General features: G+C 40.7%; 1 protein-coding gene across 1 annotated transcript in view; it reads left to right on the top strand.

Annotated features, from left to right (window-relative positions):
- LOC306960191 (anoctamin-4-like) overlaps nt 1-13,652 on the top strand; it is a 64,109-nt gene extending 50,457 nt beyond the window's left edge. Inside the window, exons 21-29 of the mRNA XM_079552556.1 lie at nt 773-830; nt 2,660-2,757; nt 3,479-3,621; nt 5,095-5,247; nt 6,131-6,278; nt 6,361-6,480; nt 8,202-8,307; nt 10,500-10,731; nt 13,253-13,652. Of these exons, the coding sequence (XP_079408682.1) occupies nt 773-830; nt 2,660-2,757; nt 3,479-3,621; nt 5,095-5,247; nt 6,131-6,278; nt 6,361-6,480; nt 8,202-8,307; nt 10,500-10,691 (1,018 nt within the window). The 3' untranslated portion in view covers nt 10,692-10,731; nt 13,253-13,652. The remainder of the gene's footprint in view (nt 1-772; nt 831-2,659; nt 2,758-3,478; nt 3,622-5,094; nt 5,248-6,130; nt 6,279-6,360; nt 6,481-8,201; nt 8,308-10,499; nt 10,732-13,252) is intronic.
- The last annotated feature ends 2,174 nt before the right edge of the window (nt 13,653-15,826 follow it).

Below are 15,826 nucleotides of genomic sequence, written 5' to 3'. Positions count from 1 at the left end.
ATGAACACGCTTAAATAGAAAATGGGGGAAACGCAGCACATTTTTTGCTATTGTAGGGACCAGAAAACATCCATGGTTTAGCGCCGCTCAAGGCAGCTCAATGAAACGCTCTCTAGTCACATGACCAGCTCCGACACAGTGCTTCTAAGCAATCTGCTTCAGGAAGAACGATCCACACTCTGGAGCGGCGAGTTTTTTGTCCATCACTAGAAATGATTCCTCTGCTCTTGATCCATCTGTCACTGCTGCTGATGCTGGACCCACCTGTCAGGAGCAGTGGGCGATGACAAGCACAAAGGGTCCCATCTTCAGATCCCCAACTAGGTCCGGACAGGACTAGTTTTAGGATTAGTCTATTGTGCTCGTTTTAGTTTAATGGTGATTGGTTCCTGAGGGTCTCCCACTTTGACAGAAAGACTACAATAACTGATCCCAGGACCTTCTTGCTGTGAGGATCGCTAACTACCCAGCCACCATGCTGCCCCAACTCAGGACACGATTGCCCTTCAGTCATGATGATGCCATGGGGTATTCTTCATGATGAGAAGAATCAGGACTTTAGCTGGTATATTACATTAGTACAATTATAGCTGCACAAAAAACAGTGCAGTCATTTTATTTGGCACTGATAAAGAAAGCAAAGAAATGTGTGTGAATTTTTTAGAGAATACAAGAAAAAACATTGCCGGTTGCCATTTCCAACTATCTCATTATTCTTTATTTATTTCCTTAATATCTTTGAGACAGATGTTTGTGTGTGTTTTTTGCTCAGGTTCACAGGGCGACCCGGTGCCTATCTCCGCCTCATCAATCGTTGGAAGCTGGAAGAGGTAAGTGATTGCCCCCCCCCGGCCTCCCGTCCCACGAGGGAATACGAGAGAACCATTATAGAAATTTAAAAGGCGGCCCCGATCATTATGTAGGCTGCTCCTAGACATGCACCTCATCAGCAGTAATGTGTCAGCAGACTTGAGTAAGCTTTTTATCCAACTGGCTAAGCTAGAAATTCTAAGCTGGTGGCAGAGGGATAGAGAAAAACAACAGAAACAAAAAACCTTATCTTGATCAGTATCAGTCAGTTTCCGAAGGGAGAAAGGCTCAATAATAATTCATAAAACATCACATCTAAATAGCACAAGATACCCTAATCCAGATATCGGCTTTTAACGTAGTCTGAAATTTCTTCATTGACATTTATCGACTAAAAAACATAAGAAGTATCGGCCCCTTTTAATTTTTCGACATTTTGCCACACTATGGACTATAAACATGAATATATTTTATTGAAATTTTATGTGAAAGACACACACTAAGTGACACACAATCGTGAAGTTTCAATTGAATATATTTATGTTTATGGTCCATACTGTAGTAAAATGTCAAAAAGTTAAAGGGGGGCAATATGCAACCCACTGTATATATATGTAACCTGCAATTTTCTAATTTAAGTCTGTGTTGTAATCCTCTTTGCCACACACAAGCATATTGTGCAATAATCAGAATTATTGATGAGTGGATTCTGCCAGTCACACAAAATGTCAGTTACGAGCATGTGACTCAGCAATAAATGATGAACGGGAAAGACTTCAAACTTTACTGCAGTTTTAACTTTTCAAGGCCTCCTACTAATGACAGCTCTCCCTTCCCCTTAAAGCAAATCCAGGAAAGTGCTTTTGCGCAGTCAGACAGCACAGGTGCAGGGCTCTCAGTGGGTGGACTCTGAGGGTTTATATAGCATTTACTTACTTAGCTTACTTTTAATGAGTAATGTGTGTCTATTATCTATTTATCTCTCTGCACAGAACTGAGCTCAACCCGGACACTGACATTACACATGTCGGTCGCTTGTATTTATGTGTTAAAGGAACAGGCCACTGTTTTCCCATACTGTGATATGTTCTTACCTGAGCTTAGATGAGTTGATACAGTACATACCTGTCTGGTCTTTGTGAGCGCCCCACGGAAGAGCTTGGTAGCTTCCAACTTCACCCCGTTTGGGGCTATAGGAATATACTTGGAGAGGCCAAATGCTAACAACATCTATGGTCGTTTTGCGTGACTGAGGGCACACACAAAGACCATACAGTCACGTATCAACTCGTCTAAGCTCAGGTAAAAGCATATTCCAGTATGTAAAAATGGTGGCCTGTTCCTTTAAGGTGAGAGTTGAGGGGTTAAGTATGTTCTTACAAATGGCCGCCGGCTGCTCTGCTTTATGCCCACGACACTGGGGCCGCCATTGCTGTAGTACCTCCATATCGCCGCTAGTGCCCCATTGAAAAGCATTGGAATTTAGACACCTTAAAAACAACTTTAACCCAGCGTTATCTCAGGAGGAATATCTAGCCTAGTCTATTGTTGAAAAAATTGAAACCAGGCGTTAGTCACAATTTAAGAAACCAGGCTGGTTTTCGTAAGAAGAATTTTAGAAATCTCGTACTTAATGAGGGTCGGACTGTTAGCATTGGCCGTGCCCTTTTTAGGAACATGCTTCGTCAGAGCTGGAGAGGGGGAGTCTGTAAATCCGCCATGAATTCCCCCTCGACCGTAGTCATTATGGTAAACGGGGAGGAGTGAGGAGGAGACGTCCATTTATATATACAGTCTATGGTTCTTACATACTTTGATGGTTGATCAAGTCTGTTTTTATCTCTCCCAGTGCCATCCGAGCGGCTGCCTCTTCGACCTGTGTCTGCAAATGGGAATCATCATGGTCCTCAAACAGACCTGGAACAACGTCATCGAACTCGGCGCTCCGTACGAACTTTACACTAGCACACAACAATAGAAAGCGTGAAAATGAGTTCAGTCTTTATGTAGTTTAAAGAGCTGTACTTACTTTTTTTCCTCATAGTACATTTGGTTCAAAATAATATGACTCTAGTAGTTTGTGTAGGTCTGTCATTCAGAAAGTAGTAGAGGTTGTCAAATATGGTTGACTGGACGGGCTTAAGGTTTAAATCATTACATTTTTAAAATTATACATTACATAGCACATTATAGTTACTTGTGTGATCTGCTACTGACACCATAGTTTTATAATTGTAGGAATTTACTGACTTTGAATTTGCCCCTCCTGGATCTAATATTGTCTTGAAAGGGAAATCAACTCAGTCCAGTCGACGATACAATATCTAGACTCTGTAAGGAAAAACTTTCGCTTTAGGTTGTGTTAATTCATTATACGTGCCTGACTTAACATCTACGTATATCGTATATTCTAATGTTAATCTACATACTCATCATACAAGGATTATAATTCATATGTAGGGGTTTCCTCAAATGATAAAGTATAATAAAGAATCTACAAATACATAAACAGACATGAAAATATATTGTGAAATGAGTTGCTAAAACCTTTCTCATTTATTCTACTAAAAACACTTTGCAAACATTGTATCCATAATAATGACAAAGTAAGCAGCAATCCATGTATGTGTATGTATGCGTGTCATTTGGCTCCTGTTTGCTCCTGCAGGATTCTCCAGAACTGGTGGACTCGCCAAAGCCTCAGGAAAGACCATGGTCCGAGTGCCAAGGCCAGTTTCCCTCAGTGGGAGCGCGACTACAACCTCCAGCCCATGAATGCCTACGGGCTGTTTGACGAATATTTGGAGATGAGTACGTCCAGACACACGTTGCATCAGACGCTGGTGTTTCTTTATCCCACCATGTCGCTCATGATCTCATATAATCTGGTCAGAAACACAACATTACATGTGAGGATGTCTGTAATCAGTGTTATGTAACTGTGATTAGGGATAGCTTGGAGAGAAGCTGAGAAGCTTTACATGCTATTTGAGTTTGGTACACAAGTATTTTGACCCTATGAGGTTGCTGTAGTTTGACATGGGACGTAGCAATGTTGAAAGGACCAAATGCATTGAGACTTTTATCAAATGAAATGGTGAACTCTTTGACTCTTTAGACCAGGGGTAGGCAACGTCAGGCCTGGAGGCAAAATCCGATCCTTTATCATGACAGCTCTGGACCCATGATGATTTAGAGAAATGTTTTTACACACTTCAGAGGGCAGATATCTGATGAAGCGCTGTAAAAGGGCTGAAATACTGTCCATTTCTGTATTCATGAGTTATTTTGGAAATATGTGGAAACAAATAGGAAATGTGTGGTTCTCCTATGATAACGGTGTCGGGATCCACCGTCACGCTACACTGAGCTACCACCCAAACAAGGAACTGTGTATGATGTAAAATACCCTCTTTCCCCCACAGATTATTAAACATTGAGTAACACCTCAAAGCTGAGATTAAAATCAAAACAACTCAACAGCTCCACTCAGCAGACTCAGGTAGTGTTTTTATACTTTTTTAGATAAATATTGGAACAAATGTTCCCTGGGAAAGTGGTCTTTTGACAAGAAGGAAAATCAACCAAATAAATCAATCACAAAACAAACTTGCCTACCCCTGACATAGACCATGATGCTTTGCTTCATTTCAGCACAGCCGTATTATCCATTTTTAAGCTTGGTCATTTGAAATTTGACCGTAGTGGTTTTACAAAAGTCACATTTGGGCGATATCCGACTGATGCTGCTTTAGATTGAGATTAGGGCTGCACAATGTTTTTCCAAATGATCGCAGTATTAGGTATATTTATATTTAAATATTTATATCAAAGCCAAAGACAAAATAGGCAAGGCAAGTTTATGTATATGGCATATTTCATATATATATATAGCAGCAGTAATATCTGTACTTTCAGCCTGACATTGTCAGAGTTGAGGCCTGTCTCACGTCGTCATGGAGACTGTTCCAGACTTTTGCTGCATGAAACTGAAACGCAGCGTCACCGTGTTTAGTCGTGACCCTGGGAACCACCAGGAGACCTCCCTGAGGTCCTCAGACCCCGAGGTGGTCCATACGGTTGTAACATGTCAGCTGTAAACTTTAGAGCCCGACCATGAAGAGACTTGTAAACTAGCAGAGCTATTTTAAAATCTATTCCCTGAGCGACAAAAAGACAATGCAGAGCACGGAGCATAATCCCAAATTGTTTTGTACCTGAGTTAGTACAAAGGTTGTTACAGTATCTCCTATTACTGAATATCTACCCGTGTTCTGGTTTCAGTTCTCCAGTTCGGCTTCACCACCATCTTTGTGGCGGCGTTCCCTCTGGCTCCTCTCCTGGCTTTACTCAATAACATCATAGAGATTCGACTGGACGCCTATAAGTTTGTCACACAGTGGAGACGACCCCTGCCCTCGCAAGACAAAGACATAGGCAAGTCACCAGTTCACACTGTTAAAGAATTAACAATGGTCTTCGAGAGGATAGATGAAGAATAGGCAGCAGTCTGGATGTCTTATACAGGAGATGTTTATTCACCATCAGTGCAGGACCCGGAGACATGAACTCGAGACATTGTGCTCGTCCTACCATTCAAGTCTGTGCTTCAACAGAAAAGGGATAAATACCCTCTCAGACCATCATACTGACACATAAACAAAACATTCAGTGGCTGAGAGTCTGAGCACCACAGTCAAGGCTATGACAGAGATAGTACGACTGTACAGCCTGGCCCAGTATGATAAATAGCGATTTAATGTTATCCTCTAACACACACAAACACAGATTTATGAGTGAAATGACACGCGCTGAATTTTAAGCATCTTGTATCCAAAATGGTTATATTATCATCTTTATTTTTATCTTGAAAAAGATAGAGTTTTGATGGATGGTTTACAAGTTTGAATTGATAGAAAACTATGCAAGAAGACAATGAGGTGAAATATAGCCAAGTTATTATCATTAATAATTTGAGTATTGTGGTACATATACAAATGTATTTCATACAAAAAAGATTGGTAAAGGTTTGTGCTTTGTCCAAAATATCTTTTCCGTGTTTACATATTCCTTTCAAGCATTTGCATGTATTCTTTTGTTACTATTATTTACATGCTTTTTCCCCTAGTCGTGTAATGAAACTTTATCATTTTTATCAATTACTGGTTAGTTCTTGGCTTTACAATGACAAAAAAAGCTCTACTTTGCTGACAGTTGTGAAACGTCATCAAACTCACCCGTGTGAAGTATGTGATAAAAATGCTTTGGAAAGTGCAGTCTCGTGGTAGCGTTGTTGGTTTATTCCTGTGTACTGTTGCAGGGATCTGGTATGATATTCTGGAGGGTATTGGGATCCTGGCTGTCATCACCAATGCCTTTGTCATCGCCGTGACCTCGGACTTCATCCCCCGCATGGTTTATGCCTACAAGTATGGGCCGTGTGCGGGGCAGGGCCGAGCCGGAGAGGGGTCAGTCATTTCAGGAGGTTTGTCTTTGATAAATCTCTGTGGTTGCCATGTTGGTTGACTCTCTGCCTCTCCACGTCTGCAGATGCATGATGGGATTCGTGAACGCCAGTCTGTCTGTTTTCCGAGTGTCTGACTTTGAGGGCAGATCACTGCCCAAGACCAACGGCTCGGAGCTGTTCGGAGAAGCAGTGGAATATTGCAGGTTAGTAAACATTCTTAAAAGTGTCTAACCAGAAGGCTGCGGTTGTTCAAATGCTAGTTGTGGTACTTGTACCACAGTTTATAAACTCATTCTAAAAATATATATTTTTAGCATCTTCTTCACAAAGGCAAATCGTTTCACGACTTTTCAGGGTCACTTTCACACATATTCTACATAACTAGCCTAGCCTGGTTTTACCATACCCTCGTACTAATTGCGTTTCGTACAAGGATCTGGACCTTCACAATTGAGCTCCATTATCAGGTGGGAGGGGTGAACTCCTTTGAAACAATGGGATCTGATTTTCACTAGCGTTTAGTCGTGTGTAATGCGCCCGAGTGAGTGAAGCAGCTATCATAACTTTTGGGAGCATTCCTTGCACATTCCAAGGCTTCAATTTTAATTTCTGGATATTTGGGAGACGAGCCATTGAAGAGCTTCCATTACTTTCGTATTCACCGCAAATGCCACCGAGTGTCACCGACACCGCTCACTGAATGGTTGGTTGAAATTCAACCAATGTAACGTGGCCACCGAGATCAGATCCAGACGTAACATGTAGGGAAATGATAATTGACCGGAGTTTATGGATGGCTAAGGCCAGGCTATAACGAGCCTGTAAGTTCATAAAATATGCTCAAATGCTTTATAATTAGATGCACAGTGACTCTAATATACTTAAGGAGGATAAAACTAATTTCATTCCACTACTAGACAAAAATGTGGTATAGTACCTTTAAGCACCACTTAAAGGTTGCTTTAAAAGGATGTGAAGAGAGAATGAATATAAAATAAGACGTCGTTTTTATTGATCTCACACTGGAGAAATTCACTTAGAGACAGGAAATGTGCAAATAGTTAAATGTAAAAAGAGGTCTCTTATGTACAATGAGTAAAAGCAAAAATCTTAAGGGGCAGAAATATGAACTATAAGGAAATAAAAATGAAATAAAAATTAGAACAGACTAAAAAAGTAGAATATCAAGAGACAAGAGACTGTGATATGTTCTTACCTGAGTTTAGACGAGTTGATAAGTACCTGTCTGGTCTTTGTACGGTGCTTGTGGAAGAGCTTGGTCACTTCTAACTTCACCCCGTTTGGAGCTGTAGGAATATACTGGGAGAGGCCAAATACTAACAACATCTTTGGTCGTTTTGCATGACTGAGAACCCACACAAAGACCAGACGGGTACACATCAACTCGTCTAAGTTCAGTTATGAACATATTTCAGTATATAAAAATGGGGGCCTGTTCCTTTAATCCTGTCCCTAGCCTAACCCAGCTGAAATGGAAACGCTAACCCAATAGCACGGTTGAAAAAAGCAGAGCTATGTTGGGATTACAAATATGGCACTCGTGGTTATGTGCGCAGAACACTGTTCCAGTCTCAGGGTTGTGAGTTCGAGTTCCAGCTCCAACAATTTGCTGTCTCTCCCTGCCCTGCCCTTTCACGCCACACTGCCCTATACAATAAAGCATACAGGCCAAAACTCCTTAAATTCACTTTTTTATGAGGCAGTGCCGACACACAAATACACACAAAGTGACTTTATTTTGCGTCACCTCACACTTCTTACTCAGCACATTGTATCAAACCATCCATAACAACTTCTACATCTAAATGCATGAGTTAGCGTTTCAAATCGTGTTTATTTTCGCTGACACATTTGAGTAGATTAATAATAATATCATTTAAAGTTCCTGTCTTTTCCTCTGTAGATACAGAGACTACAGGGAGCCCCCGGACTCCGCCGATCCATACTCCTACACTCTGCAGTTTTGGCACGTCCTCGCCGCCCGACTCGCATTCATCATCGTTTTTGAGGTCAGTGATTTTCCCTCAGACAACGACACTCGACAGGACACTGCGGGGGCACTTCATAATTCACCACCTTTAGATTCTGCTGTCAGTGTGTTTTGTTCCCCTGTCTTGGGAACTGACAGCTCTGATTCATCTTGTTCTCTAGTTTAGCACTGGGTGGTCAGAAAGCCTTAGTAGAAAAAAAAAAAAACCTGTGTCACAATTATTTGACAATCTTGGTCAAAAATGAGAACGGGACAGATATGGGTGCTGTTTTAACCTCTTAACCCCCAACTTTCTCCGGTTTGGCATTACCCAAATCTAAAAGCTTCTTGAAAAAAGCATGAAAATGAGGATGAAAATACAATAAAACTGTGATACAAACAAAACGGTGTCAAAAAAGCACCAAAAAGTGACAAAAGAACAACAAAAAAAGTGACAATAGTACAACAAAATAGGCGGAAAAAAACGAAAGGAAAAAAGCATCAAAATAGCAACAAAAATGAGACCAAACTAGGTTAAAAATGAGTGACAAAAAAGGTGACCAAAAAGCTATAAAAGAAAACAGAAAAGTCAATGTCAGCTTTATTTGTATAGCACGTTTTCAACAACACTAGGTGCCCAAAGTGCTTCACATACAGGTACACAATATAGAATTACAGTACAAAACAACAAGAGAAGCACACACAATAGAGTTATAATACAGCTCAGCTTGAATTGAACGCCAACGCAAACAGATGTGTTTTAAAGGCAGTCTTAAAGGTTTCTGGTTGGAGCAGCTCTGACATTTAGGCGGAGACTGTTCCAGAGTTTGGGAGCAGCCACACTAAACGCTCAATCTCCTCGCGTCTTTAAACGGGATCTGGGCACGTTCAAAGACAGCTGGTTCGCAGACCTTACTGATCTGACTGGGGCATAAACAGACAAAAGCTCAGAGAGATACTCAGGAGCAGATCCATGAAGACATTTAAACACAAGCATCAAGATCTTAAAGTCAATTCTATAGCTGACAGGCAGCCAATGGAGGGAGGCCAGTACAGAGGTGATATGTTCCCGCCCCCTCGTCCCTGTCAGCATTCTGGATTTGTTGTAGGCGGTTGAGTGAGGATTTGTCCAGCCCACAATAGAGCGAGTTACAAAAAAAAAGTGACAAAAATGTGACAAAAAAGCCACAAAACAGCAATAGAAAAGTGACAAGAAGCAATGAAAATGTGTAAAAAACGAATTTAAAAAAGCAATGGAAAAAAAAATTCAAAAAAGTGTGACAACGTGAGGAAAAAGATCAATTTAGATGAGCTTTGTAGGTCTTAGCAACATGTGTTAATTCATCATCTGTGTGATGTCATTGGAAACGCATCAAAGAGGAAGTCTCAGTCTGAGTCAGAAGCTGCTCAAGACGCTAGCATACTAGCATGTTAGCAACCGTCAACCATTGACAATTGATTCAATCAACTGTCAATTCTTCAACACAATAAACACATGTGTGGCTCACATCTATGATCAGTGAGGAAATACTACAGTAACAGCTCAGATCTGACCTCTGTCACATGTTGTATCCAGATGTTTGGAGTGTGGTTCAGGGCTTTCTCTTGGAGAGGTGAGCTGTTGAAGCTAAATGCTAACTGGTAGCATGCAAACGTCTTGAGCAGCTTTTACTGTTATCTTCTTGAGCAATGAGATATTGTTACTTGTTGTAGTACTGCATAATGCTACTTTGGTATTCAGAATGGCTGCCATAAGTCAGATGACTGAAAGGCATGGACTATAACCTTTTAGAGTTGTGTAAAGCTGAACTGGAGAGAAAGAGGTAAAGAGGTTAAAAAAACAGTTTCAAAATAGAGACGAAAACGCACTGGAAAAGCAACAATTAAAAAGTGACATAAACATGACTAAAACTGATGAAAAAGCAACAAAAACACGTCAAAAACACATTACCAAAATGCGACAAAAAAGCTTAAAAAAACATAGAAACCATCAAAAACATGGCAAAAAAACTGAGAAAACACGACAAAAATAAAAAGTTTAGATCAGTTATTTCTAATGTGGCTGTAAGCTCCAATCAAGAAGCTTTTAGATTTGGCTAAAGCTAAACTGGAGAAAATGTGCTCGGTTTAGGCGGGGGTTAAGAGGTTAAACGGACCCCACATCCGGAATAAAGTATGAATTTAATATTGCCTGAATTCTCACGTCCAAGCTGTGTCTTGTTGCCTCTGCAGCACATGGTGTTTGCCATAAAGACTCTGATCGCCTACCTGATCCCGGACCTGCCCAAAGACCTGAGGGACCGCATGAGGCGCGAGAAGTACCTCATCCAGGAGATGATGTACGAGGCTGAGCTGGAGAGGCTGCAGAAGGAGAAGAATGAGAGGAGAAGGAGGGGTAAGGCCCAGAACAAGGAGTGGCCCTGAACTCATCACTGGAACCTGAATGCACCACAGCGACTACCAGGTACAATAACAACAGAAATACCAAACTTAATTGACTTTAAATCGCAATCCTACACACCGGGTCGATTGCGCTTCTTCTCATGGAGTCAAACGCCATACTGGTTAGACATTTTACTACAAGAGCGATAACAAGCTTCTGAAGACTGAAGATGGAAATGTCCTCAGCTCGGTCAACCCAGTCCAGCGAGATAATCTGTTTGCATCACGTCACTAATAGCTGTAACCTTTTACTCTCAATCATGGACTGTAGAAAAGCGATAGACGATTCCCTACAGCATTCAGCACGGGATAACTGAAGCTTGTTCATGCTAGCAATTTGGCTGCTTTTTGGAGCCAGCTCATAAATTTAATGTTGGAAAGGAAAAAGGACAATGTTGTGCGTGTTAAGACAAAGCCTGTGTTCAATACTGACTTAAAGAGAGGCAAAAAGATTCAATAGAAAGTCTGTTGCAGTAAGGAACTTCCGAAGCCTGCCCCCATTTCTGATTAGGCTCCAGCAGCTAATAAGCAACGCCATGCTAATGTTTTTTCAGTCTATGCTCCCTTTTTTAATTTTACATATATACAGCAACAATAAAACAATTGAATAAACTTTAGAAATACATATACATAAAAATACATATACATACACCCCTCCTGGAACCGCCAACTTAACTTGGTGGAGGGGTTTGAGCACCTGAATGGTCCTGGGAGCTCTGTTGTCGGGGGCTTCGTGCCCCTGGTGGGGTCTCTCATGGCAAACAGGTCCGAGGGGTCGGATCAGACAAAGAGCGGTTCAGAAGCCCCTTATGAGAGACCAACAGGCCCGGTTAGAACCGTGAGGCCGTCCTTCTGTGGACCCATCACCTGCAGGAGGAGCCATAAGGGGCTGGTGCAGTGTGATTTGGGCAGCTCCAACAGCTGCCCCCACGACCCAGAAACGGACAAGTGGAAGAAAATGAAGGATAGATGGATAAAACATACATGGTAACACTTTATAATAACTTAAGTGTGACTAACACTTAAGTAAGGATTAAACATGCATTATGGTTTTAATGCACGACACGCTGCGAAGTGGTGTTCCTCAGCGAAGTGCATTATAATCGGCTTATACCGCGGTCTCACAAACTTAACATTTTCTAGCAAATGTTATTTTCATTTACTAAACTGGCTAGATATGTCAAACTACCAGGACTATTTTATGTGGGTTTTAGTCGTTCTTACACTGTCTAAAGGCTCGTCTCAGAGCGAGCCATTCTCTCGCTGCTGTGAGGATCTCTGTCAGGCTCAACAAAACAACATCAGCACACGCTGCATCACAAGAATCACAACACAACAGGACTAACCCAGCACTTTTCAGTGGAAGTAAACACTGCTAGTATTCGGCTCCAAACTCAAAGGGAGTAGCACGCGCAAAAGCGGGTCAGTTTACGTTACAGATTTTAGGTCCTCATGCTGTAATACAGAAAACATCAAATGGTAAATTAAGCGCAACATGTCCACAAACTAGCATTAGTCATTAGCTTGTAGCCGCTATTTAGCACCTGCCTTGATAAATAACCCCTTAATCGTTCTATTGTTACAACTATGAAAGTGTGTATACCAATGATGAGCAAGTTGTTTTTAAGAATTCGTGACTGTTTTGAATTGTTCATATGAATCCAGGATTGAGAAAACAGTAAACAGTTAAACCATATTGATTGTTCTAAGTAATGCTTTTATTTAGTGAGAAATTATGATTTTTAACAGATTTTCTATGACTATAATGTGTTTGTAGAAGTTAGGTCATTTAACAGGCAGGTCAGACCGGGGATATTTGTCATGCGGGGTTATTTGTCACATTGCTTTTTATAGCCACACTAGAGGGCGCTGTTCGCTGGTGCTGACATTTAATATGTGTATTGGTGTTCGTGTTCTCTTCCAATAATCATTTTCTCATTTGCACTGTGTCTAATATGTTTTTATGATCATTCGCTTTTCTAGAGGGCGTATGTTTGGGTTATTTAGCGAGTACATTTTCCACCTCATAGAGCATTTTGAACACATCTGGCATTGCATTGCTTTAAAACGTATTCTGTCCTTTTATCTGAAAAAGTTACAATGGTTTATCAAATTTCACGTTAAAAACTCCATTAAAAACAACAATAGTGACAAATAACCCCAAACACAACATATGGGGCACATTGTCACAGTCGATTTTGATGTGTTTGACGGTTAATAACTATTTATCGCAATATGAGGAAGCGAGGTCTCCTTCAAGTCAAGGGTTCAAGCTTTCATTTATTCATCTGACTCTTGTGGGATTTTCTGTTTTCGAACTCTAGGAAAAAAGGTGTGACAAATAGCCCTGGTCTCCCCTATTTTAGAAGCTCAATTTTCCAAAACTTTTATTTGGGATGAGGTACCATAATGATTTAGGTTTCTGATTCCTTCATACTTATCACTATAAAGCCCAGCATTTATTTCACCATCATTCTTAGGTCTGTTTTGATAAGTTCATATTTCCCCTTTAGTAACTGTTTATTTCTCTCATGCATTTCCAGGTGCAGAGTTAGTGAAAGCACAGCGGAGAGAAGAGGCCACGTGTCTTCGTTTGTCCATCTGTATGAGAGCAGTGCCTGTGTGTGGACACTTACTGAAGCGCACATTGAGCTCATGAACTTCATCAGCAGTCAATGTGGCTGCTTTTATTTATTCAGATTTATTTATTTTTTACAGAGTAGTTGACTCAATAATGTAAATCTTCGGGTTCTGAATGTAAACTCACAAATGTTCGAAAAAGAGCTATAGGAATGACAACGTTTACATTTCTCCTTGTTCAGGGGCAGACCTACTGCTTTACTGTAAAAAAAATAAAGATAATCTAAAAGAATGTACAATTATATTATGTAGGATAATGGAATAAACATGTAGAATACAGTTTGCCTACAGTGAATTTAGATGAAGGAATAAACTTAATTTATTATTAAAAATGTGTTTGTGTCTGGAAGGATTTGTCACTAAGCCTGTTGGTTATAATACCGCAGTGACCACATTCGGTCTTCAAAGACAGACTATAATATCTATAGTCACACAGAGATGACATACTTAGAACCGTCTACACGACTGTTACGACCCGGCTCTGCTAGTAAAGGAAGTAACAAAAACCAAGATGTCAAATGGTAAAATAAAGTTGTAATTTAATAAAAGGAGTGTAAAAGGTAAATGAAGGAGTGACAAAAAACAAACAAAGGCTATTTACAGTGTTTACGAAAAGGTTAACCAAAACAAAGCTAGTCAAACTAAACAGACAAAATCAGGCCTAACAAAACCAACCGAAGTCATGACTAGAGTGTCACTTGATTCCACGTCACTACATAGTGAACATCCCAAGAAGTGACAACTAAACACAACACACAGAACGAGTGTCTCTGAATACACAAAAGTTAACGTTAACGACGAAGAGACACAGAACACAAAATAGCATACTGGCCACAAAGGCCAGCAGCCTACACACACGAGTGTTCCCTGTACACACACAGAGTCATTATGACACAAAGGGACACAAATACAAATAGCGTGGCTGGCACAGGTGGCTTTAACGAGCTGTCCAGGTGTAGAACTGCTCCCCCAATCAGCAGCCAGGGCCCCAATGCGCTCCACCAATCGCAGCCCAGGACCACAGCAGCAGACTTACATGGGAGACAACAGGTTTAGGCCACACAAACAAAAATATACAAAAAGGAGGGAACCTGGAGGCCTGGGGCCGTAACAACGACAAACAGACTCCTGTAGGACAAAGTGTGTCCAAACTTTCTTATAAATGGCTCCTTGAAATTTAATTAAACACAGTTAATTCTGAGAACTCCCCGGCCCGGTTTTACAGTAAATTAAACTGGGCTGATTTCAGTGCCAAGTCTCACAACAAAATGTTTGGACACCCCTGGTTATTGGTGATTACCACATGGGGGTCCACTTTCCACCAGCAGATGGCGACAGAGTACTTCCTATGGTCGCTATAATTTCAGCATCAACTTGGGTTTCCCAATATGACTCTTGCCTATATTTGACTATATGTTACTATTTAAGGTAAGATAAGGTGAGGAAAGGTGTCCTTTATTGTCCCCATATTTTATTTGTCATATCATATGCATTTGACTTTTTTTTTGACCCGTAAGGAGCTGTGCCGCTCCCAGGTAGTAGTAGTAGTAGTAGTAGTAGTAGTATAGTGAGCATTTTTTATTACTGTACATTCTTGATTTTAAAAATCCAATCAAATAGCAGTGAAAAGTCCTCAAAATACATTCACAGCACTGAAAATGTATGACTGAAAGGCAGGTGTACAGCTGCATACTCATAGTTTTACATGTATTTTACATTCATTAAATTAGTTAGTAATCCAAGTGTCGTCAGACCTAACAAAAACAAAATTGATTTTCATACCCAGGCACCTACACAGTTGGAGCCTGCAAGTGCCTGTTTATGCACAAGTACAAAGAGAAGAAATGTATGTGTTACCTTTCTCCATACTCACACACATACACACACATGTTTGTAATTCTATCTTAGTGAGGACGCTCATAGACATAATGTATTACCCAGACCCTAACCCTGAACCCTAAACCCTAACCTTAACCCAAATCCTAATCTTAACCCAATTCTAACGCTAACCCTAAACCACATCTTGACCCTCAAACAGTCCTTCAAAAAAGTGAGGACCACCCAAAATGCCCTCACTTTCCAAAAATGTCCTCACTCTGTTGGTTAAAAAGTCAAACTGGTCCTCACAGTGTCGTAAGCACAAGAACACACACACACGCAATCATGTGGGTGCACCTGTTTATGACATGTTATCCCTTTGCAGATAAACAATCTAATTTTCAGCAATAACTTCACAATTTAGCGGCAATAGTATATGCAGTGATGACAATTACCTATGCAAGACTTTTTCCAGTCAGTGTGTCTTATGTCAGCCACACCGCACTCCGCCCACTAGTAAATGTGTTTTAGTGAGAAAAAGGACAAAAGTAAAACAAAACACTGGCACTTTCTGATCTGCCCAGAAAGTGCAAGAGATTAAATTTGATGTTTTGATTCCAGTCGGAGGGCAAGGACCTATAATAACAGTTTTTGAAAGA

This window comes from Gobius niger, assembly GCF_951799975.1.
Source record: "Gobius niger genome assembly, chromosome: 2".
Classification (NCBI taxonomy): domain Eukaryota; kingdom Metazoa; phylum Chordata; class Actinopteri; order Gobiiformes; family Gobiidae; genus Gobius; species Gobius niger.
Note: the sequence above shows the minus strand (reverse complement) of the source record. Positions and strands in the feature narration are given on the sequence as shown.